General features: G+C 34.6%; 1 protein-coding gene across 1 annotated transcript in view; it reads left to right on the forward strand.

Annotated features, from left to right (window-relative positions):
• Positions 1-23,020, forward strand: part of LOC311283898 (NACHT, LRR and PYD domains-containing protein 12-like) — a 98,145-nt gene extending 75,125 nt beyond the window's left edge. Inside the window, exons 9-12 of the mRNA XM_084398659.1 lie at positions 5,975-6,145; positions 11,450-11,620; positions 18,474-18,649; positions 19,783-23,020. Coding sequence (XP_084254785.1) covers positions 5,975-6,145; positions 11,450-11,620; positions 18,474-18,649; positions 19,783-19,787 — 523 coding nt within the window. The 3' untranslated portion in view covers positions 19,788-23,020. The remainder of the gene's footprint in view (positions 1-5,974; positions 6,146-11,449; positions 11,621-18,473; positions 18,650-19,782) is intronic.
• The last annotated feature ends 3,408 nt before the right edge of the window (positions 23,021-26,428 follow it).

Below are 26,428 nucleotides of genomic sequence, written 5' to 3' on the forward strand. Positions count from 1 at the left end.
GTGAACATCACAGGTGAGCCGATGCTTGATTAAACATGCTAATCCTAAAACATAAATGTCCTCCCCAGCATATATATATATTACATATTTGTATATAAATTACTCCACATCACAAACAAGGCAAAACATTACACAAATACACAAAGTATAAATGTTAAATTAAAACAACAGGGTTTTTGAACAGCCATAGACTTCCATAGGAATCGAGGAATGCGGAAGTAAAGTTTTGTATTAGATTAGATTAGATTAGATTCAACTTTATTGTCATTACACAAGTACAGGTACAAGGCAACGAAATGCAGTTTAGGTCTAACCAGAAGTGCAATAGCAGCAAGTGCAGGATATACAGTGGTTCATAAGTGCAGAACATGGATATGTACTGAATAAATATAGAGTTGAATACTATTATAAACAAAAATTTACAGATAGATTGTATTATTGCAGTAAATATCATTACAATAAGGCAAAACAAAACTATAATAAATGAACAGAGCACAATATAAAAAAGGAAAAATAAATAGAAAAAATAATAATGTCAGGGACAAAAAGGTTTCTAATAATTTACATTTCTTTAATAAATTGATTCATCTTCCACTTTTCAATGTTGACATTCTCTGATCCTCTTCGGTCAAAAATGAAGATTTTTTTCTTCTTCATCTGAATGGGATGACACTTGGTGACGTTTGATGTATTAGCTATGTGAACACACACAAAAATCATAGACATGATTTGGATATGTTTAAGGGTTGTAAAAAAAGTGTCACACTTGGCTCCTTCACAGTCAAAAATGACCGACAGGAAATGAAAGGAAATACGAAAAAATACGAAAACTCAGAGAAACTTTTGGTGGTACAAACTACAAATCAGCCACTGTGCAGAAAAAAGTGCACAGCAATGAAAGAGTGACACTCTAAAACATCAAGAGTGCAAATAAGACACACACACACACACACACACACACACACACACACACACACACACAGAGAAATGAACTGGTAAGACTGCAACCGCAAATTCTGAGAATATGCTAAATAAAATCAATAAATGAAAAAAATACAAAAGAGACTCTCTCTCGCTCAAATACACACACACACACACACACACACACACACACACACACACACACACACACACACACACACACACACAATGATTGTGTTTGCTCTTCTTTTAGCCTAATAGGTGTTCCTGATATCTGTTGCATATGATACATAAAATAATAACAGTTTGTATGTACATAGTTAAAAAAATATTTATTATTATTATTAAATTTGTATTCCTGTTTTTTAACCTACAGTTTGATAATGATTGTTTGCTGTTATGTTATTTTATGTTTTTGCTTAGATCATAATTGTTGTTCCCTTCTGAAGTTTTATTACCATTTATAGAATTAAACTGAATAAAATACCAATTAATTGCAAAATGTCTGTATAAACTGTTTTGAATTATCACTATCCATCCCTTATTTTGTTAAATATTTTAATTATCAAATACTGATTAACAAAAATGCTTGCATTGTGTTCCTTTTCTAACCAAATGTTATTGTTTGATTGTGAACAAAAACAGTATTATTATGGGTGACTTTAATATTGACATTTCTAAAGAAGATATCAAGGGAACTGATTTTTTAAATACCCTTCACTCCTCCTCATTCTATCCTACTATTGATAAACACACACGTGTTACAGAGAGAAGTATGTCTACAATTGACAATATTATAACAAATTTACAAAATACGGGTTGTAAATCGGGTGTAATATTTTCTGACATCTCTGATCATTACCCTGTTGTGTTCTTTACTAACTGGATAAAAAGAGTATCCGATCCATAGGAAGGTAAAAGTTCTTAATAACAAAACACTTGCAAATCTAATTCAACACCTCCAAAGTAAAAGCTGGGATGAAATATACAATGCCATAGACCCCAATTTTGCTTATTTTTTAATTGATGGAATAACCGATGCTATTAATGTGACTATTCCTGAAAAGATAATCAAACATAAAAAGGAAACTCATCCATGGATCACCAAAGGAATCCTAAAGTCTATTCAAAAGAAGGATAAACTTTACAAACAATATAGGAAGAATCCGAATAACAATAACAAAACCTTATATACACGGTATAAAAATAAATTAACTAGCTTAATACGACACAGCAAAGCGAGTTACTTCACTGATTGTCTCAAAACTGCCTCGGGGGATCAGAAGAAATCTTGGAAGGTGTTGAATGAGTTACTTGGCCGCAGTAATAAATCCACAGTCATCCCTGACACCGTTGTGCCAACCCAATCTAATAATTATACAATACAAGATTCACTACCAGACTTGTTTAATAGATATTTTGCCTCTGTTGGAAAGAATTTATCTCAACAATTTGGTCCATTTGGGGGTGCCAATTATAAAACATTCTTGAGGAATAATTATCCCAGTTCTTGCTATTTTAGACCTAGCTGTAAACTGGAAGTTACTAACATTATTAATAAACTTAAATGCTCTCACACAGCTGGTGCTGATGGAATCTGTAGCATGATCCTTATAGCCATAGTGAATGAAATAGCTGAGCCACTCGCCTATATAATTAATTTATCATTACAGCATGGCATAGTTCCTAAACAAATTAAGGTGGCAAAGATAATACCAATATACAAATCTGGTGACAAAAGTGATTTTCAAAACTATAGACCCATATCAATCCTCCCAACGTTGTCTAAAGTATTTGAAAGGGTGGTTTATTCACGACTTGTAGATTACTTAAATAAACATAACATACTAGAATCTTCTCAATATGGCTTTAGGAAGAACAGCAGCACAAGTATGGCTATTTTAGATCTTGTTGAGAAAATAAATGATGCTTTTGAAAGGAAAGAGGCTGGTATTGGGATCTTTCTCGACCTTTCAAAAGCATTTGACACGATTGATTTTCAGATTTTGCTTGGAAAACTGTCGCACTACGGGGTCAGGGGTGTGGCTCTCCAGTGGTTCAGGGATTATGTTTATGGAAGACGGCAATATGTAAACTTAAATGGTATTGACTCTGGATTGCAAAATATAGTATTTGGGGTTCCCCAGGGATCTATTCTGGGGCCTCTCTTGTTCATTGTTTACATTAACGATTTTGTACATTGTTCCAGTGATGTTCATAAAATACTCTTTGCTGATGACACAAATCTGTTTGTATCCCACAAATACTTGAATCATCTTGAAAAACTCTTAAATGATAGACTAGCAGAAATAGACACCTGGTTTAAATGTAACAAACTATCGCTAAATATTAGTAAAACCTTTTATATTGTTTTTCGATCAAGTAGTCATAAGTACAGTGATTGTGACATTAATTTAAACATAGATGGTAGAGCTATTCAAAGAGTGGATGCAATAAAATTTCTTGGAATACATATAGATCAGTTCATAAATTTTAAGGAACATATTAATGAGTTAGTTAAAAAACTGTCTAAAATTGTGGGCTTGTTCTTTAAAGTGAGACATGTGCTCCCATTAGACGTGCTCTTGTCTCTGTATAGGACTCTGTTTGAGCCTCATTTGACTTATTGTAATATTATTTGGAATAATACTTACCCTACTTATACTGAGAAACTCTTGATATTACAAAAGAAAGCTATAAGAGCTATTACATGGTCCACACGTAACTCTCATACAAATGCTCTCTTCCATAGACATGGCCTATTAAAGCTTCCTGAAAGTAACTTTTATCATAATGCATGTACAATGTACAATGTTGTCAACAGGTTAAACATCAGATTGTGTGAGCTCATTCCACTATATACACCTTCTCACACATACCACACTAGACAAAAGTTGCTCTTAAAAATGTAGGAACCGAACAAGTGCTAGGTTTAGTTTATGTTATAGTGGTCCACAATTATGGAATGAGCTGGATACTAATTTAAAACAATCTGTTTCATTATTTATATTTAAAAAGAAATTAAAGCAACAACTACTGGAGAGATATAAACCTGAGGGATTTACGGCTGAGAGCTAAACCCCTTTCTCTTGGTACAAGGATCAATTCAAATTGAGGTACAAAAGTACAGTGACTGTCATTTCTCTTCTTTCTGTTTTTTTTTTTTTTTTTTTTTTTTTTTTTTGTTTGTCTGCTTAAGGTAACTGAATTCTAAACACCCATAATTTAAAGAATGGTTGTCCTGGCATCTAAAGTTGGACCAGTTATATAATCTTTGCCGGGTGGGGTGGTGTTGGTGGTGGGATGGACCCCTATTTATAAGCTATTGCTTTTTGGGAGTTCATTTTTTCACAATAGAACACAATTGTTTTTTTGTTTTTTTTTCAGAACAGCTGTTGGTCAAGTTATCTTGAATTGTGGTGTGTACTAGTTGTAGCTGCAGTTGAAATGTAATGTGTTTTGTAACGTAAAATTTACACTGCTTCAAAAAGAAAAGAAAAAAAAGAAAAAAAAATGTAGCTGTGTAACTGAGTAACTATTTCAATTACTTGACACCATTGGCAAGATATGGACTGAAATGGTAGTGATACCACCGAGCCGGGGTGCAGATAAAGATTTTAATTTACCCATTCTCTGTGTTTTTGTTTTGACGTTGGCTATAAGCTCTTGCAGATCTTGTACAACAGTATCCAGCTTGAGTTGGCATGCTGCATCATAATTGTTTGAAACTCAAGTTATTTGTATTGTGATGACTGATATATTATCATAGTTTGTGTGGGTAAAGTGTGTAGTCCTTGGCTGCTGGAAAAGTAATATATTTTGTAACTTGTTTTTTGTGATTGCTACGCTCAACAACTTTCTGATGTAGCAACAAATGCAATGTGTGAAATTGTGGAAATAAACAAGAAACAACAACTAAACAAGAAACAACATTGTAATCATAATGCAAAACCTGATACTTATCTAACAAAAATATCTAAACCTTGACAGAAAGTAGTCTTTTAGAATGTCTAAATGTATATCTAAAAAAAAAAAATAATAATAATTAAAAGAAATAATAAAATGGAGAAATCATGTCTAAAAATAACAATAAGAATCAAAAAGCCTCTCTATGTATTTATATAGGGAGCTACAGTACAGCCTACAGGCGGTTACACGACATTACACACGTTTTTATTTTTAACGGCACTGGATGGCGCTTTTCTCACTTCAGAAAATATATCAATATATATTCTATATTCCATATATATATCAAGTCATATATTCTAATGGAAAAAATGCTCATAAAAAATGTGTAATTATTGCATAGAAACCTTTCAAAATTCTAAATAATAATCCAAAAATATTATTGAACAAAAATATATTACATTGGAAACTATTAATTAGCAATATATATTAGCATGCTAAATGCTAAGCATGAAATCTAATTGTAATATAAGTAATAAACATATTAGAAAAAATATTATTTTAAATGGCCATTAATGGATCATAATTATTGGACAAATATTTAGAAACAAAAATATCTTCAAATTATGAAATTTATATTATTAAACTAAAATATAGTACATTTAATTGATAAAGTTACACTTCAGGTGTTATTAATGTTCTCTCTTTATCACTCCATAGTTACAGCACTGCATGGTATTTGTCCCTCAGTTTCTCCTCAAGCACATGGAAAACCGGCATCCTTTATAAAGCAGTGTAGAATATAGTGGCTTTGCTTGTCACTACACTCAAATCACATCACACACTGCAATCTTTAATAAATTGGTCATTTTACACACAGTTTACACAGCGCCATTGTTCTCTACAGGTTGAAATATTGTGGAGTCACAGATGAAGGTTGTTTGAGGGTGATCTTGCATTCATGTGACAGTGCTTATATTTAAATTTGACTTTGTGATGTTTTTTACCCATGTTTTAATTTTTTAACAAAAAATGATTTGTGATCAAGCATTAATTGACGGCCCCCTGCAGTACGGCTGCGGACCCTTGTGTTAAACTGATCTGATCTGAACTGAGAGAGTGAAGAGTGTGTCATTGTTCTCTACAGGTTGTGGGATTGTGGAGTCACAGATGAAGGTTGTTCTGCTCTGGCTTCAGCTCTGAGATCAAACCCCTCACACCTGAGAGATCTGAATCTGACTGTGAATAAACTAGGAGATTCAGTTCATCTGCTCTCTGCTGTACTGGAGGATCCTCACTGTAAACTGGAGACACTGGGGTAAGATGAACTCTCTGATAAACACATATATATTTGTCCTTGGTAAATATATTCTTCATTAGTTAGCCTATGTAATAGTTTTAACTTTTTTACTCAATGATCACCAACTTTGCTCATTAAACCCTAGCTTGTTTTTTTATGTGTGAATCATAGACACTCAGTTAAACAATAAATTACAAGTGATACTTACTTCAGTCCAAATGCACATTAAATAAATATTCAGTTAAATCAGTGAACATCACAGGTGAGCCGATGCTTGATTAAACATGCTAATCCTAAAACATAAATGTCCTCCCCAGCATATATATATATTACATATTTGTATATAAATTACTCCACATCACAAACAAGGCAAAACATTACACAAATACACAAAGTATAAATGTTAAATTAAAACAACAGGGTTTTTGAACAGCCATAGACTTCCATAGGAATCGAGGAATGCGGAAGTAAAGTTTTGTATTGCAGTAAATATCATTACAATAAGGCAAAACAAAACTATAATAAATGAACAGAGCACAATAGAAAAAAGGAAAAAGAAATAGAAAAAATAATAATGTCAGGGACAAAAAGGTTTCTAATAATTTACATTTCTTTAATAAATTGATTCATCTTCCACTTTTCAATGTTGACATTCTCTGATCCTCTTCGGTCAAAAATGAAGATTTTTTTTTGCTTCATCTGAATGGGATGACACTTGGTGACGTTTGATGTATTAGCTATGTGAACACACACAAAAATCATGGACATGATTTGGATATGTTTAAGGGTTGTAAAAAAAGTGTCACACTTGGCTCCTTCACAGTCAAAAATGACCGACAGGAAATGAAAGGAAATACGAAAAAATACGAAAACTCAGAGAAACTTTTGGTGGTACAAACTACAAATCAGCCACTGTGCAGAAAAAAGTGCACAGCAATGAAAGAGTGACACTCTAAAACATCAAGAGTGCAAATAAGACACACACACACACACACACACACAGAAATGAACTGGTAAGACTGCAACCGCAAATTTTGAGAATATGCTAAATAAAATCAATAAATGAAAAAAATACAAAAGAGACTCTCTCTCGCTCAAATACACACACACACACACACACACACACACACACACACACACACACACACACACACACACACAATGATTGTGTTTGCTCTTCTTTTAGCCTAATAGGTGTTCCTGATATCTGTTGCATTATGCAACAATACATAAAATAATTAGTTTGTATGTACATAGTTAAAATAATATTTAATATTATTATTAAATTTGTATTCCTGTTTTTTAACCTACAGTTTGATAATGATTGTTTGCTGTTGTTATTTTATGTTTTTGCTTAGATCATAATTGTTGTTCCCTTCTGAAGTTTTATTACCATTTATAGAATTAAACTGAATAAAATACCAATTAATTGCAAAATGTCTGTATAAACTGTTTTGAATTATCACTATCCATCCCTTATTTTGTTAAATTTTTTAATTATCAAATACTGATTAACAAAAATGCTTGCATTGTGTTCCTTTTCTAACCAAATGTTATTGTTTGATTGTAATCATAATGCAAAACCTGATACTTATCTAACAAAAATATCTAAACCTTGACAGAAAGTAGTCTTTTAGAATGTCTAAATGTATATCTAAATAAAAAATAATAATAATTAAAAAATAATAATAAAATGGAGAAATCATGTCTAAAAATAACAATACGAATCAAAAAGCCTCTCTATGTATTTATATAGGGAGCTACAGTACAGCCTACAGGCGGTTACACGACATTACACACGTTTTTATTTTTAACGGCACTGGATGACGCTCACTTCAAAAAATGGATTTTAAAGACCTGCACTCTATTTTAATGTGAAATGTTGCATTTATAAAAAAAAAATATATATATATATATATCTCAAGTATATCAATATATATTCTATATTCCATATATATATCAAGTATTCTAATGGAAAAAATGCTCATAAAAAATTAATAATTATTGCATAGAAACCTTTCAAAATTCTAAATAATAATCAAAAAATATTATTGAACAAAAATATATTACATTGGTTTTCCTGAAAAAAAAAAAAAAAAAGTTACATTTTAAGGCTTCGGTCACTTTTGACCACAAAGGAGCCAAGTGTGACCCCTAAACGAAGAGGACCAGAGGGATTTACAGTAAATCCAAAATTCTTTTTAAAATACAGAAAATTTTTTGATTGTGTTTCTGATTAGAAAATAATCATAAATATTGATTATGAATTAATTTAGATCTTTGATTATTCTGGGCATCTCATAATTTTAAATATTCGTTCATTACGGACCTAGTGTCACGTTGAGACGTCACGTCGCGAATGTGCGCTCACGATCACAAACTAGCCAGTCCTGAAATAGTCAGAGGGTGCAGTGCAATTATTTTACCCTATGCAGCCGCTCACTGCAGACCCATAGGTGTAATTTATTATAATATTTTCAGCGTACAACATGCTAAGTCAGGGAATAGTCAGAAATCAGAAGGTCTTCCTAAGATGTGCCCCATGCTCCATTCAAAGTGCCTTCAGTTTGATCTATCCTGGACAAAGATTTGCGGAAACACCAGACTACACTTTTAATCTACTAAAATGAATGATTTCTGAAACTTCAGAATAAATCAAGATGTAACATTTATTTGTCAGGTATAAATGTATCATGCCAATTACACAAGTAAATGATTAAAATCCAATTCAGAAAAATACATGATATCATTTACTCAAAGATGACTCTAAAAGTAAGTAATGTTTTCCTGACAAAGACACACAGTGGTGTGTGTGTGTGTGTGTGTTTTCCAATGGGAAAACACTGAAATAGCGCTGTATGGGGGATCCTGGTAAAGGGTCCTAAGACTGCTCTGTCCCCTCGCCTTAAAGGGGTCATATAATGCCATTTTTGTACAAGCTAATATGATTCTTTAGGGTCTAAATTAAAAGTTTGTAATATACTTTAATTAAAAATTCTCATTAGTATTGTAAGAAAACACTAATTTTACCTGGTCAAAAACAGCTCTGTTTTCAGCACGCCGTTTCAGTGCATGTGTCTTTAAATGATAATGAGCTTTGCTCACCCCGCCCCTCTGTTCTGTGCGTACACCGTTTGTAACACAATAACCACGCGTTGTTCATTATAAACGTGGGATTATGAATTATATTGAGAACGTCGTACATAGAAAACATGCCGTAATGTACCCTGAGTGTAAACCTTAGACGCATTCATTGTGAAGCCTGCAGCAAGGTTTGCAAATTTCGCAAAGATTAATATAAATACTAATATAAAGGTTAATAAAACATTACACTCACATCTTCTGGAGGTTCAGCAGTAACACGTTGGTACCGATCCGTTTTTTCTCGTTTGTAAAGCTGTCTGGTGTGAAATGATTCGCGTAAACATGAAAGCATGGACGATCGTGGGGAATCCTCGTGAGGGAATCCCCGTGTCAATCCTTTGGGCATATCACTTCAAAAACAAAACTCAGCCACTGCATCTATAACGGCTCAGATTTAGGAACATCCAAATGACTGCTGTGTTCCTTATTACATCTAAGAACAGAACACCACAATCGCGTAGACGCCATTCTACTCCAGCATATCAACAATGGCGGACTACTATGACGACGGCTGTCACAGCTTGCTCAGGGCGGGTCTTGTGTTGAAGCACGGCTGTCAATCACAATAGCGGGAGGGGCATACGATCTTATGACGTCACAATATCGAACGGCTTGATTTCATAGATGGTCAAACATATAAGGAGATTAAAACAAAACCACTGGATGGATTTTAATCATGATAGGATGGTTGTGTACAGGCACTGCCAACAGACATTTCAGTGCAATCAACTTGTAAAAGTGCATGTACCATTATATGACCCCTTTAAATACCCAGACCAGAACAAAAGGGGTTATACAAATATGGTTTAGTTTGGGCCAATCCATTTACCCCAGGGGGGAGCACCTGGTTTCTTGAGATATCTTAAAGAGATATCCCCCAGAGAGGAGTTCTCCTAAGTTCTCAACCTTTCTCATTAAACCAATGACTGCACTGAAATTAAGACCATTTTACCAATCGCACTGAGACACTTAAAATGATACCAAACATGAAAAGGAAAAAACAACATATTCACAAGATACACCATATGTGATATATAGACATTCTTAATGAACTTTCAGTGACTTGAGGAGGGAGAGGGGGGATGAGTTGAAGTCAAACAAGGAGACAAGGAGATAAGTTTGGTCAGGGCTATGTCCTGTGCTCTGTCTTTGCTATCTCCTGTCCAGGGTGCATTTTATGGCTTTATTGCAGGGTGAGCTTTGTTTTATCAGGAGAATCAGTCCTTACAGCCTTACACAGAAAACAATGCACTGAAAAAGTGTGTTGGATTTAAATGATTTAATCATGCACATCAGTTCCACATGAACCAATTACGTTCAACAAAGATCATTTGTTCACAAAATTGTCAACATTATGGAATCAAGTCATTTCCAAGTAACCCAATTAAGAAGTTTTAAAGTGATTTAAATATGGTTCCCTAACTGGATTAATTAATTCAATTTCTTATATTTGTGTCACATGACTGAATTGTAAGATTGTATTAGATTGCTACGAAACTATTAATTAGCAATAGCATATATTAGCATGCTAAATGCTAAGCATGAAATCTAATTGTAATATAAGTAATAAACATATTAGAAAAAATATTATTTTAAATGGCCATTAATGGATCATAATTATTGGACAAATATTTAGAAACAAAAATATCTTCAAATTATGAAATTTATATTATTAAACTAAAATATAGTACATTTAATTGATAAAGTTACACTTCAGGTGTTATTAATGTTCTCTCTTTATCACTCCATAGTTACAGCACTGCATGGTATTTGTCCCTCAGTTTCTCCTCAAGCACATGGAAAACCGGCATCCTTTATAAAGCAGTGTAGAATATAGTGGCTTTGCTTGTCACTACACTCAAATCACATCACACACTGCAATCTTTAATAAATTGGTCATTTTACACACAGTTTACACAGCGTCATTGTTCTCTACAGGTTGAAATATTGTGGAGTCACAGATGAAGGTTGTTTGAGGGTGATCTTGCATTCATGTGACAGTGCTTATATTTAAATTTGACTTTGTGATGTTTTTTACCCATGTTTTAATTTTTTAACAAAAAATGATTTGTGATCAAGCATTAATTGACGGCCCCCTGCAGTACGGCTGCGGACCCTTGTGTTAAACTGATCTGATCTGAACTGAGAGAGTGAAGAGTGTGTCATTGTTCTCTACAGGTTGTGGGATTGTGGAGTCACAGATGAAGGTTGTTCTGCTCTGGCTTCAGCTCTGAGATCAAACCCCTCACACCTGAGAGAACTGTATCTGACTGGGAATAAACTAGGAGATTCAGTTCATCTGCTCTCTGCTGTACTGGAGGATCCTCACTGTAAACTGAAGACACTGGGGTAAGATGAACTCTCTGATAAACACATATATATTTGTCCTTGGTAAATATATTCTTCATTAGTTAGCCTATGTAATAGTTTTAACTTTTTTACTCAATGATCACCAACTTTGCTCATTAAACCCTAGCTTGTTTTTTTATGTGTGAATCATAGACACTCAGTTAAACAATAAATTACAAGTGATACTTACTTCAGTCCAAATGCACATTAAATAAATATTCAGTTAAATCAGTGAACATCACAGGTGAGCCGATGCTTGATTAAACATGCTAATCCTAAAACATAAATGTCCTCCCCAGCATATATATATATATATATATTACATATTTGTATATAAATTACTCCACATCACAAACAGGCAAAACATTACACAAATACACAAAGTATAAATGTTAAATTAAAACAACAGGGTTTTTGAACAGTCATAGACTTCCATAGGAATCGAGGAATGCGGAAGTAAAGTTTTGTATTGCAGTAAATATCATTACAATAAGGCAAAACAAAACTATAATAAATGAACAGAGCACAATATAAAAAAGGAAAAAGAAATAGAAAAAAATAATAATGTCAGGGACAAAAAGGTTTCTAATAATTTACATTTCTTTAATAAATTGATTCATCTTCCACTTTTCAATGTTGACATTCTCTGATCCTCTTCGGTCAAAAATGAAGATTTTTTTTTGCTTCATCTGAATGGGATGACACTTGGTGACGTTTGATGTATTAGCTATGTGAACACACACAAAAATCATGGACATGATTTGGATATGTTTAAGGGTTGTAAAAAAAGTGTCACACTTGGCTCCTTCACAGTCAAAAATGACCGACAGGAAATGAAAGGAAATACGAAAAAATACGAAAACTCAGAGAAACTTTTGGTGGTACAAACTACAAATCAGCCACTGTGCAGAAAAAAGTGCACAGCAATGAAAGAGTGACACTCTAAAACATCAAGAGTGCAAATAAGACACACACACACACACACACACACACTCACACACACACACACACAAACACACACACACACACACACACAGAAATGAACTGGTAAGACTGCAACCGCAAATTTTGAGAATATGCTAAATAAAATCAATAAATGAAAAAAATACAAAAGAGACTCTCTCTCGCTCAAATACACACACACACACACACACACACACACACACACACACACACACACACACACACACACACACACACACATACACACACACACACACACACACACACACACACACACACACACACACACACACACAATGATTGTGTTTGCTCTTCTTTTAGCCTAATAGGTGTTCCTGATACCTGTTGCATATGCAACAATACATAAAATAATTACAGTTTGTATGTATATAGTTCAAATAATATTTATTATTATTATTAAATTTGTATTCCTGTTTTTTAACCTACAGTTTGATAATGATTGTTTGCTGTTATGTTATTTTATGTTTTTGCTTAGATCATAATTGTTGTTCCCTTCTGAAGTTTTATTACCATTTATAGAATTAAACTGAATAAAATACCAATTAATTGCAAAATGTCTGTATAAACTGGTTTGAATTATCACTATCCATCCCTTATTTTGTTAAAAAAATTTAATTATCAAATACTGAGTAACAAAAATGCTTGCATTGTGTTCCTTTTCGAACCAAATGTTATTGTTTGATTGTAATCATAATGCAAAACCTGATACTTATCTAACAAAAATATCTAAACCTTGACAAAAAGTAGTCTTTTAGAATGTCTAAATGTATATCTAAATAAAAAAATAATAATAATTAAAAATTAAAGCTGCAAGCAGCATTTATCGGGGTTCAAGCAGTTAAGGCCTTTAAGGCCTTTAAGCACAAAAGCATCAAAAGTTATTAAGTTGTATTTAGCAAGCATGTAACGACTGACATAATAGATGGAAAAGACCATTTACAGCCAATACAGGCATAAATTCCTTACCATAGGAATTATATGGTTTTAAAGCTTTTTAACAGTTATAGCACCACCTATCGTCCGATCTCCATGAAATTAGGCATTAATGATGTTATGTCACATATGCTCACCAATTTTTGTGAAGTTATGAGTTTTTATTCAGGATTTATAGGCTTTTTAGTGTATTTTGAAACACCCATTTTATAAATGACCCTATTACAGCCATCCAAATGCAAAAGTTCAACTTTTTTTTTTTATAATTATTGATCTAGAGAGTCCAGAGAATTGTCCTACACTGGTCTGGTTACGATCGGGCGAAAAACCTAGGACTAGTTTGCAAAAGTAGGTTTTGAACATATTTGCGAATATTTAATGAACGGTTTGATTGACAGCATTGGTTCTTGAGGCAAAGTTGTTCAGCATGAGCAGATCTATCAAATGATATGCATTTTGTGACGATAAGTGTAACACCACGTGATTACAGAGCCGTAAAAAACTTGTTAGTGCCAACTAGTGGCCGATTTCTTTCAAAATTCTTACAGACCTCTAGGGCCATGAGTCAAACATGCCCATCGAGTTTCGTTCCGATCGGCCTCCGTTAACCTTGTCTAATAGGTGCTCAAACTTCATTTGCCGATGGCGGCCATGTTTTTTGAGATACGCCAATGTCCTCATAGACATACATGAAGCCTTTGTCCAAGACACTGCATACCAATTTTCAAGTCAATCGGACTAACGGTCAGGTGTTTATATGTTTTTTTGTGTTATAGCGCCACCATGTGGCCAATCGACGCAATTTTTTTAGTGTGACCCCAGACTGACTTCCTACACATGTGTGTCTAGATTGGTGAAGGCAGCTCATTTACTTCTCGAGTTATAGCTATTTTAGTCAAATAGGCTCCTCCCACAACGTTAATTTTGCATCTCCTAGCAACCGTGAATGGAAATTTCCACTTTTTTTTTGATAGTTATTGATTGTCAGACTCTAAAGAACATTTCTGCACTGGTTTGGTTCCGATCGGGCGAAAAACCATAGACTACTTTGCAAAAGTAGGTTTTTGACAAAATTCAAAATGGCGGAAAAATTTGCATACCGGAAATGAAATCGGAGATATACGTTTTGTCCGTCTTGAGCCAATGATTACAGTGATATAAGACACTTGAGTCTACGACAAACCGTCTAGGAGTTATTAGCGATTTTATACTTTTGCTTACTATAGCGCCACCTATTGGCCAATCGGGGTCATAATTTGATAACCTCTCCTCGATTTTTGTACTACCATCTGGCAAAGTTTCAAGTCTCCAAGCACTTACGGTTTGGGCTGCACGATGCGTTTTACGGCGGAAGAATAATAATAAAAATCAGGGCAATTACAATAGGTGTTTAGCACTTCGTGCTTGAACCCCTAAAAATAATAAAATGGAGAAATCATGTCTAAAAATAACAATACGAATCAAAAAGCCTCTCTATGTATTTATATAGGGAGTTACAGTACAGCCTACAGGCGGTTACACGACATTACACACGTTTTTATTTTTAACGGCACTGGATGACGCTTTTCTCACTTCAAAAAATGGATTTTAAAGGCCTGCACTCTATTTTAAAGGGTTAGTTCACCCAAAAATGAAAATTCTGTCAGTAATTACTCACCCTCATGTTGTTCCAACCATGTAAGTCTTTCGTTCATCTTCGGAACACAAATTAAGATATTTTTGATGAAATCTGACAGAATTTTGACTCCTCCATAGGCTTCCAGTGTGACCGAAACTCACCGGCCCAGAATAGTTATTAAAACATTGTTAAAATAGTCCAAGTAACTACAGTGGCACTACATTAAGTTTATCATGCGACGAGAATACTTTTTGTGCGCAAAAACAAACAAAAATAACGACTTTATTCCACTTTTCATTTCCTTCTCTCTGGGCCTCGTAGTGTTTTTGCGCTGCGCGTCTGTGTTGCACGTCATCACGCAACACACACATGACCGGCGTCGACCAATAGTGAGCCTACGTGGTGACGTGTAACACAGACGCGCTGCGCAAAAACACTACGCGAACCAACTAGAGGTCCAGAGAGAAGGAAATGAATAGTGGAATAAAGTCGTTATTTTTGTTTGTTTTTGCGCACAAAAAGTATTCTCGTCGCTTGATATACTTAAGATTGAGCCACTGTAGTCACTTGGACTATATTAACGATCTCTTTAATAACTTTTCTGGGCCAGCAAGTTTCGGTCACATAGAAGCCTATGGAGGAGTGAAACATGGCTCAGATTTCATCAAAAATATCTTAATTTGTGTTCCGAAGATGAACGAAGGTCTTACGCGGTTGGAACAACATGAGGGTGAGTAATTACTGACAGAATTTTAATTTTTGGGTGAACTAACCCTTTAATGTGAAATGTTGCATTTATAAAAAAAATAAATATATATATATATATATATATAGTATATCAATATATACTCTATATTCCATATATATATCAAGTCATACATTCTAATGGAAAAAAAATGCTCATAAAATTTTTATAATTATTGCATAGAAACCTTTCAAAATTCTAAATAATAATCCAAAAATATTATTGAACAAAAATATATTACATTGGTTTTCCTGAAAAAAAAAAAAAAAAAAAGTTACATTTTAAGGCTTCGGTCACTTTTGACCACGGAGGAGCCAAGTGTGGCCCCTAAACGAAGAGGACCAGAGGGATTTACAGTAAATCCAAAAAAAAATTTAAAATACAGAAAAAAATTAGATTGTGTTTCTGATTAGAAAATAATCATAAATATTGATTATGAATTAATTTAGATCTTTGATTATTCTGGGCATCTCATAATTTCAAATATTCGTTCATTACGGACCTAGTGTCACGTTGAGACGTCACGTCGCGAATGTGCGCTCACGATCACAAACTAGCCAGTCCTGAAATAGTCAGAGGGTGCAGTGCAATTATTTTACCCTATGCAGCCGCTCACTGCAGACCCATAGGTGTGATTTATTATAATATTTGCAGCGTACAACATGCTAAGTCAGAGAATAGTCAGAAATCAGAAGGTCTTCCTAAGATGTGCCCCATGCTCCATTCAAAGTGCCTTCAGTTTGATCTATCCTGGACAAAGATTTGCGGAAACACCAGACTACACTTTTAATCTACTAAAATGAATGATTTCTGAAACTTCAGAATAAATCAAGATGTAACATTTATTTGTCAGGTATAAATGTATCATGCCAATTACACAAGTAAATGATTAAAATCCAATTCAGAAAAATACATGACATCATTTACTCAAAGATGACTCTAAAAGTAAGTAGTGTTTTCCTGACAAAGACACACAGTGGTGTGTGTGTGTGTGTGTGTGTGTGTGTGTGTGTGTGTGTGTGTGTGTGTGTGTGTGTGTGTGTGTGTGTGTGTGTGTGTGTGTGTGTGTGTTTACCAATGGGAAAACACTGAAACAGTGCTGTATGGGGGATCCTGGTAAAGGGTCCTAAGACTGCTCTGTCCTCTCGCCTTAAATACCCAGACCAGAACAAAAGGGGTTATACAAATATGGTTTAGTTTGGGCCAATCCATTTACCCCAGGGGGGAGCACCTGGTTTCTTGAGATATCTTAAAGAGATATCCCCCAGAGAGGAGAAACAGGATTCTCCTAAGTTCTCAACCTTTATCATTAAACCAATGACTGCACTGAAATTAAGACCATTTTACCAATCGCACTGAGACACTTAAAATGATACCAAACATGAAAAGGAAAAAACAACATATTCACAAGATACACCATATGTGATATATAGACATTCTTAATGAACTTTCAGTGACTTGAGGAGGGAGAGGGGGGATGAGTTGAAGTCAAACAAGGAGACAAGGAGATAAGTTTGGTCAGGGCTATGTCCTGTGCTCTGTCTTTGCTATCTCCTGTCCAGGGTGCATTTTATGGCTTTATTGCAGGGTGAGCTTTGTTTTATCAGGAGAATCAGTCCTTACAGCCTTACACAGAAAACAATGCACTGAAAAAGTGTGTTGGATTTAAATGATTTAATCATGCACATCAGTTCCACATGAACCAATTACGTTCAACAAAGATCATTTGTTCACAAAATTGTCAACATTATGGAATCAAGTCATTTCCAAGTAACCCAATTAAGAAGTTTTAAAGTGATTTAAATATGGTTCCCTAACTGGATTAATTCATTCAATTTCTTATATTTGTGTCACATGACTGAATTGTAAGATTGTATTAGATTGCTACGAAACGATTAATTAGCAATAGCATATATTAGCATGCTAAATGCTAAGCATGAAATCTAATTGTAATATAAGTAATAAACATATTAGAAAAAATATTATTTTAAATGGCCATTAATGGATCATAATTATTGGACAAATATTTAGAAACAAAAATATCTTCAAAATATGCAATTAATATTATTACACTAAAATATAGTACATTTAATTGATAAAGTTACACTTCAGGTGTTATTAATGTTCTCTCTTTATCACTCCATAGTTACAGCACTGCATGGTATTTGTCCCTCAGTTTCTCCTCAAGCACATGGAAAACCGGCATCCTTTATAAAGCAGTGTAGAATATAGTGGCTTTGCTTGTCACTACACTCAAATCACATCACACACTGCAATCTTTAATAAATTGGTCATTTTACACACAGTTTACACAGCGTCATTGTTCTCTACAGGTTGAAATATTGTGGAGTCTCAGATGAAGGTTGTTTGAGGGTGATCTTGCATTCATGTGACAGTGCTTATATTTAAATTTGACTTTGTGATGTTTTTTACCCATGTTTTAATTTTTTAACAAAAAATGATTTGTGATCAAGCATTAATTGACGGCCCCCTGCAGTACGGCTGCGGACCCTTGTGTTAAACTGATCTGATCTGAACTGAGAGAGTGAAGAGTGTGTCATTGTTCTCTACAGGTTGATGAATTGTGGAGTCACAGATGAAGGTTGTTCTGCTCTGGCTTCAGCTCTGAGATCAAACCCCTCACACCTGAGACATCTGTATCTGTCTGGGAATAATCTTGGAGAATCAGACGTGAAGCTTCTCTCTGATCTGAAGAATGATCCACATTATAAACTGGAGACACTATCTTGTAAGTAGATTATTTACTACAGATTACAAAATACAGTAATTTGTAACATATTTCATTAGATTACACAAGCTTTGTAACCGAATCTAAATCATTTAGAATACTTTGGAATACTAATAAGGTTTGTAACACAAAGGGTCCACCAAACACAGGACTTGGTTTCCCCTGCATATTATTTTCACAACATCAGTTTTACACAGTATTTCTTGAAGGATTTTAGAAAAAAATTATAACCTTAATTTTTTTTTTTTTTTTTTTTTTTTTTACTGATGCAACACAATGCATTAAAGGCTGGGGTGTGTAAACTTTTTAAATTGCATGAACTAAATGAAAAAAAGATGATCTTTAAACAACATTTACACATCATCATAATCCTGTTTAAAGTTTACACCCCCTGCTCTTAATGCATCGTTTCCTTCTTGAGCATCAGTAAATGTGTTCACCTTTTGTAATAGTTGTGTACGAGTCACTCAATTGTCCTTAATGTAAAAATATGGATCTCAAAATCATACAGTCATTGTTGGAAAGGTGTCAAATATTCTGGAAAACCTAAAAATGTGCAAAACCTGGAGGATCTTTCTGGAGAACAGCGGGCAGTTTAACTGCTCAGTTATTTAGATCCTGTAATAAACATTATTAGTTCTCATTATTATAAGAACACACAGTCTCTATGGAATGGACTACATATGCCGTATTATCATTTAATCAGTTAGTACACAGAGGTTGTCCGACAGGAGGTCCGCTCTGACTCTCGGCTGCAGGACATTGTCACAGAAGAATCTAGATCACTCCCAGAAAAGATTACAATTAATTGAGAGAATAGTTTCTGTTCATCACATCATTCATATAATGCGAATAATCTGCTGAACCTTTCGTTTCCACGACGGTAAGTGGGAAGTGGTCCTGACACGATGATCTGTTCACAATGGTCTTGATCAGGATCTTCCTCATCTTGTCGTTCACCCGCGTGCAGAACAACAGCTCTGATGTTCTCCTCACCTTTATATCTCTGGCTGTAATATTAATATACTCTGTATGTATCTCTGCCTGTGTTTGTTCTGAAATGAATCTACTGATGTGATGTGACCGCAGTAATGTCTCATACTCCATATGTGACTCTGTGTGTTTAATTGTAGTTTAAGGATCAGCTGATGGTGAATAAGGAGCCGCTACAGAGACGACATCACAGTCACAGCGATCTCACTCGTGTGTGTGTGTGTGTGTGTGTGTGTGTGTGTGTGTGTGTGTGTGTGTGTGACTGACTTCAAAGCAGTTTCTTGTTTGGATCTTTTTGTGGGTCTGATTTTTTTTAAATTACAGATGACATCAGATTTCCACAATGATCTAATCGAGGACTTGAACTCACTAATAAACTAGATGTACCGCATGGCAGTACAAAATATGACCGCCGCTCAGGCCTGCATGGCTTTCCACAAAAATAAATGACGTGGAGCAATTTGGCTGTATTGCATGTTTATGTATATAAGTTGTATATTTTAAAAGACTGTCTGGAGTATTCCTGTGGATCATGGATAATTTAGAGTTTTGTAATTATTTGCTATTACTATTTAAGTTTTATATCAAAAGTCATTAGTTTAGACACTTAACATCCGTAATGTGAAAATGTCACATTCATAACAGTGGTTTTCCCTACATAATGTATTATAAAAATGAGTTTCAAAAACACACTTATTGTGTTCAAGCAAGTCTTTTTCATGCTACATTGGTAGTTTGTTTAATAATTTACAGAGTTTGTAGGACACTTGTAAAGTGTGTGTATTTCATGTTATGTCCATAACGCTGCTAAAATGTATTCATAGGATGTAAAATATTATATGAAATGTGAGGATTTTGCAAGAATCAGAGGACAGAGGTTACATTAAAAGTTATGTAAAATAATTCACTGATACTAATTTTATCTATGTTTAAGGCATTGTATCTACCAATATAAGTCTAACTGTCACATGCATAATGTTGAAACTGTTGTGTAATAAAAGGGAAGAACAAATAAATAATAATATAAACTATATATTTTCTGAAAGCGTAGACTCTCAGGATGTGATCTAACATGGCATGAAACATGTCCCACCCACCTCATTAGTATACTGCCCAAGCATAACACATTGGGTATTGGTAAATCGGGTATATGGCTGATACCTAAAAAAAGTAGTAGTATGTGCATGTCTGTCTGTGTGTGTGTATGTGTGTGTGTTTGTGTATGTGTGTGTCTGTGTGTGTGTGTGTGTGTGTCTGTGCGTGTATGTATGCGTGCGTACATGTGTGTGCGCGTGTGTGTTTGTGTGTGTGTGTCTGTGCGTGTGGATGTCAGTGTGTGTGCATGCTTGCGTTTGTTTGTATTCCTGCATGTGTGTGTGTGACAGTATCATCCTAAACCAGCAACCCTTCGCTCAACAGCACCATCTACAGGCCGATGAGTGTACAGTCACTAAATGTGCACATAAATTAATTTATTTTATACCCCCCCATGGATGAAATTCTACGAAACTTAGCAGAGGATACCCCCAGAGGATGTCAAGTTAATCATACACATGAAATATGGTGCAGTTCTGAACATCTCCACTGAAGATAGGGGTGATTAAAGCAGAATAATATTGCATTTTCATTTTTTATGGGAAGGGGCGCAAATCACTAATGAGTGATTATGGGCTAGGTTGATGTGGGCCCTTAAGACCAACATACCATAAAAATTTCTTCATCCTCGGTGCCACGGTTCAGGTAGTTATTTAGGAAAAACTGAATTTTTGGGGTTTGGGGGGGCCCAGCGCGGGGGGGGAGTGGCCCCCGGGGACCAAACGAAATTTTTCCGTAAAAGTCTAGTGGGGCTACATGCCCACCAAATTTCATGTTCCCCGGTGTTTCGGTGTCCCTGGTATCGTTGACGAAAAATTCAGTAGATGACAAAAAAAAAAAAAAACCCTTTTCGCTAGCTATGCTAGCGGCGGTCATAATAATGTAAGATTCTTCTATTTGTGATGACCCATGAAAACTGCTGAAGACGCATCTTTTTGTAGACTAAACTGGGAATGGTCACATAACTTGCATATTGTTGCCCTATTGATGGTTTTATTGCTTCTATTGCTCTCCTCATTTGTATGTTGCTTTGCATAAAAGTTTCTGCTAAATGATCATGTAAATGTAACTTTGTAAACGTGCTGAAAATGACTTTGTTATTGATTAGATATTGCACTGCTTGATTACAATGTTGATGGTGTAACTTCCAATATTCAATGACAATTAGATTATTTTAATCAACAAGATATAGACGGTGTATATTAGTAATTTATTAGGAAAAGGTGAGAGAGTTTAGAGAGTTTATAGATTTACAAGAATGTGATTAATAGAATAGAAGAGTAATAGAAGTATTTTAAATGAATATGTTACCGGCAAATAGTGACGAAGAGGATTTCATCAAACATTCATTTCTGGGTTTTTTTTTTTCTTTTGTTTTTTAAATATCATGACCTATTAAATTTTATCCTTAAATCTCAGTTTTCCCTCATGTCTCGGTTTATCAGTAATTGCTACCAAGGCAATTTGAAATGTGACTTGCAATTCATTTAATCTGTTATTTTTAAGTTTTACCTGATTATATTTTAATGAGTAAAATGGTCTAGTCTGCTCAGAGGGAGTCGAGGGAGTATCTCAGGACTTTTGACCCTCATAGGAAAAAGAAAACTGAAAAGGTTTGTCACTTAATGATTTAAAGGTCATTCAAAGTCTGATATCATTTAGATGTTATATGTGGAAACCTTCAATGCAGTCAATCAGGTCATACAACAAGGTTGTCATTTTTAGCACAGGCCTATAAGAAGTGTTAATGTTCAGACTCAACATATAATTTTAAAATGATTAAACAATATCGATCTTAGGCTATAGAAGCCATATTTACAAGATTGAAAATATGGCTGAGAGACAGACATACAGTCCATTCTATGGGATTTAGAAACAAAAAAGTGCATATGGCTTGTCATTAGTTTATAGAACGTTTTATACTTGATCTGACTCAATAAATTCACTTTTCTGGCTTGTCATTGGTCTAATGTAATTGAGTTTAGTTGTCTTGAAGTAAAACAGTTTTTTGGGGTGTAATTTAAATTAATTGCTTTAAATCAAATTACAATTTTACGTCCACGTCCAAACCACGTGACTACTGGCGTCATCGCTGGTCGAAAATGTTCTGTTCGGCCGCCATCTTGTTTTGCTGTATGAAGACTGCGTTGCAGATAACGCAATTTCCACAGTATTGGTGAGCATAATCCTAAAATACGTTTTCATTAAGTTTTATCGCCGTTGATATACACTTGTATAATAAAGTAGAATTCAATGCATTCATGCATGTGTTTTGTTGAATATTTGTTTTATTTTGGTCAGAGTCATCTAATATTTCAAGTGTAGCTATAGGCCTAAGTAAACAATGGATAGCCATTAATAAATACTTCAGTAATAGATAATTTGTGGACTTTTAATTACATTATTTATTTTGGTTTTTCCTGCATCGAGAATTACGAGGCGACCACCTCCGTCAAATGTCGTGCCCCAATCCTGCTCTCCTCTGTCAGATTAAGCCTGTAGCGATAATTAAATAATCAGAAATATATATCTGTGTTACTCAATCCTTCACAAATTCTAATATAATGATTGAAGTGGTATAAAGCCATTTCATATCTTGTTGTGAGGGACAGAAGAAATTTCACATCGTTAAAGGAAAGGAAAGCTATGCAGTCCAGCAGTGCTGTTGCAACCAGCAACACTACACCTACGTACCAACCTGACCACTGTACTATAAAGATAAATCTACACTAACTTGAAGCTATCCTAACTCGCAATTCCAACTCGTGACTCACTACAGTGGTTTTGACGAAACATGATGGTTTTTATACTGCCAAGGGCTGGAGCCTGCTTACGTCATGCAGTAACGCAAACATCCAATAGGAAAATTCAACTGCAGTAGCCACCGCTCAACCTGAAGAGGGCAGCACTCAGACGTTTTTACACCATATATTGTAGAATTAAAACACTTTACAGCACTGAATTGAGTTCTTTTTAGTGTCATATGGCGTTTGAATGGTCATAGACTATGGAAGCTTATGGGTAGCAATTTTCAAATTGAAATGTAATATGCAAAATCACAATGCAATATGTAAAATGGCAATGCATTTCTGTATTTAAAATTAAATTTTCCCATACATTTGTGCAACGTTTGGTGCAAAATGAAAATGAAAATTAAATTATATAATTTACATTTGCCATTTCATACACTAGTTTTAATATGTAAATTGAATACATATTTTAACGCTTTATAAGTTGCAAAATTAAAATGTATTACAGAAATGATTAGACATGTTTAACATGTTCAAGCCAAAAGCTGTAGCAAAATTGTAATTTAATTTACACTCACAATTTACACTTAATTGCATATACACTCACAGTTCTCTCATTATATCATAATATTGCTTGCTGGGCTGTTAATAAATGTATAATTGTTGCAGTATTTATTCTCCCGAGTCTTTCTGGTAGAACTGGTTTTACATTTCTCAAATGCATGGTGAAGTTGCTCGGAAGTCATCTAAGAAATTCTTCCTGAACTGAAAATTTGTTTTGTATCTTAATTACTTAAACTTCATGATGGTTTCACATTGTGACATTGTTTTTCTTTAACCTATTCTACGCTTGTAAGTTTCACTCTCGGTCCCATCACCAATCAGTAAAAAACAAAACAAAACTGTGAAAATGTTTTTTGTACAGTGTATTCACATAATTTGAATGTAATAAGATAACGTTCATTTTGGATGAAGACTTATAGCCTACACAAAATGATCATATTCATCTGAAATGATGGGTCAAAATGATGATCATCATGTTCACAAGAAAGCAAACAGAAGACAGAGCATAAAAGATTATTGAATTTACAGTTTGCTTGTTTTTGTGTGTAACATGATGTTTATTCACTTATTTTTATTATAGAAGGTATAATAGCTCACCACTGTAATAGAAGAAATGCAAACTGTCAAAAGTAGCTCTCATTTGTCCACTGGCCAAAGTGTTTTAAAGACACAGCTGTGCAGTGTTGAGCTCACTGCTGTCCTGGGACACTTAAACCATTGTGGAACATTACCTTGAATATGTGAAGGAAGAGTTGCTCTGATCTGATCAAACTCTGTTTCTGTGCAAATCAATCCATGCATTATAACTGTAACCATAATAATACCAGGCATGTGTGACAGTAAGTATCTGTTGTCTCATTTCACTGGCCAGCTCTGTGTACTTCTCTCTGCAGTGGCTCTGAGCTCCAGTCCAGGGCTGCGTTTCCCAAAAGCATTGTGAAGTTGATCGTGAAGACCATTTGCCACCAATGTCCTCTACGATCAACTTAAAGGGATAGTTCACTTTGAAATTAATTTTTGATATGTTTTAGCTTACCTCAAGGGCATCCAAGATGTAGGTGTCTTTGTTTCCGCAGTAGTTTCAATTTTGATATTTTTAGGTCAAACCGTTCTTGTCTGTCAGTCATATAATGCATGTCGATGGTCACTGGCTCAAAACACAAGCACAGAGTCCAAATTAAAACAATTCCCCATCGTCCAAATGAAACAATTCCCCATCATAAGTACACATTGATGGCCTAAGACACGAAGCGAGCGGTTTGTGTGAGAAAACGAACAGTATTTATATCGTTGTTATCTCTTGAAAACAGCACACGTCCAAATGATCCGACGGCGCGGGCGGGTATAGATATATACATAGATGTCGCCTTGGCTACTGCAGTTCATTGGAACGAAACCGTAGCCAAGGCGACATCTATGTATATATCTATACCCGCCCACGCCGTCAGATCATTTGGACGTGTGCTGTTTTCAAGAGATAACAACGATATAAATACTGTTCGTTTTCTCACACAAACCGCTCGTTTCGTGTCTTAGGCCATCAATGTGTACTTATGATGGGGAATTGTTTCATTTGGACGTGGGGAATTGTTTTAATTTGGACTCTGTGCTTGTGTTTTGAGACAGTGACCATAGACCTGCATTATATGACAGACAAGAACGGTTTGACCTAAAAATATCAAAATTGAAACTACTGCGGAAACAAAGACACCATCTTGGATGCCCTTGAGGTAAGCTAAAACATATCAAAAATTAATTTCAAAGTGAACTATCCCTTTAAACGCAGCCCAGGTTTTTCTCTCAGATACCCAGACATTGGCCTATTGTGAGAGATTTCTTTGTACCGCATATATCGTCTTTATTGCGCAACCACAAACGCTAATGATCACAATACATTTATGTGTGTAAGTCGCATAGTTTGACGTAGGCAACTGCATAGATAAAAATAGAAATCCTTTTCATTGCTGTATGTGTTCCACCCCTATACTTGCAAACCATTGTAAATATTAAGACAGTCACATAATCGGAAAATGACAGCCAAGGAAATCACATTTAAACTATTGACCTCCTTTTTAAACCCATCCTGCATTGCAATATTTAAATTTTTATTTTTTTATTTAAAATAAAAACAATATTAAAGAATGTTTATTAGGAGCCAAGCACCTATTGTAATTTTAAGTTTTTCTTCTTCTTATTATTCTTATTTATGGGGGTCTATGGCAGCCCTATGGACTGGACATTGTATAATTATTAAAATTGGCACACTTGTATGAATCACTCTTCCAATGGTTATAGACTTCGGACGCAGCTTTGGTGCACGTTAATGTTTTTTTCCTTTTTTTGAAAACTCACAGATAAAAAAATGTTTGGTAACCGC

The sequence above is a fragment of the Rutilus rutilus genome (assembly GCF_951802725.1).
Source record: "Rutilus rutilus genome assembly, chromosome: 24".
Taxonomy (NCBI): domain Eukaryota; kingdom Metazoa; phylum Chordata; class Actinopteri; order Cypriniformes; family Leuciscidae; genus Rutilus; species Rutilus rutilus.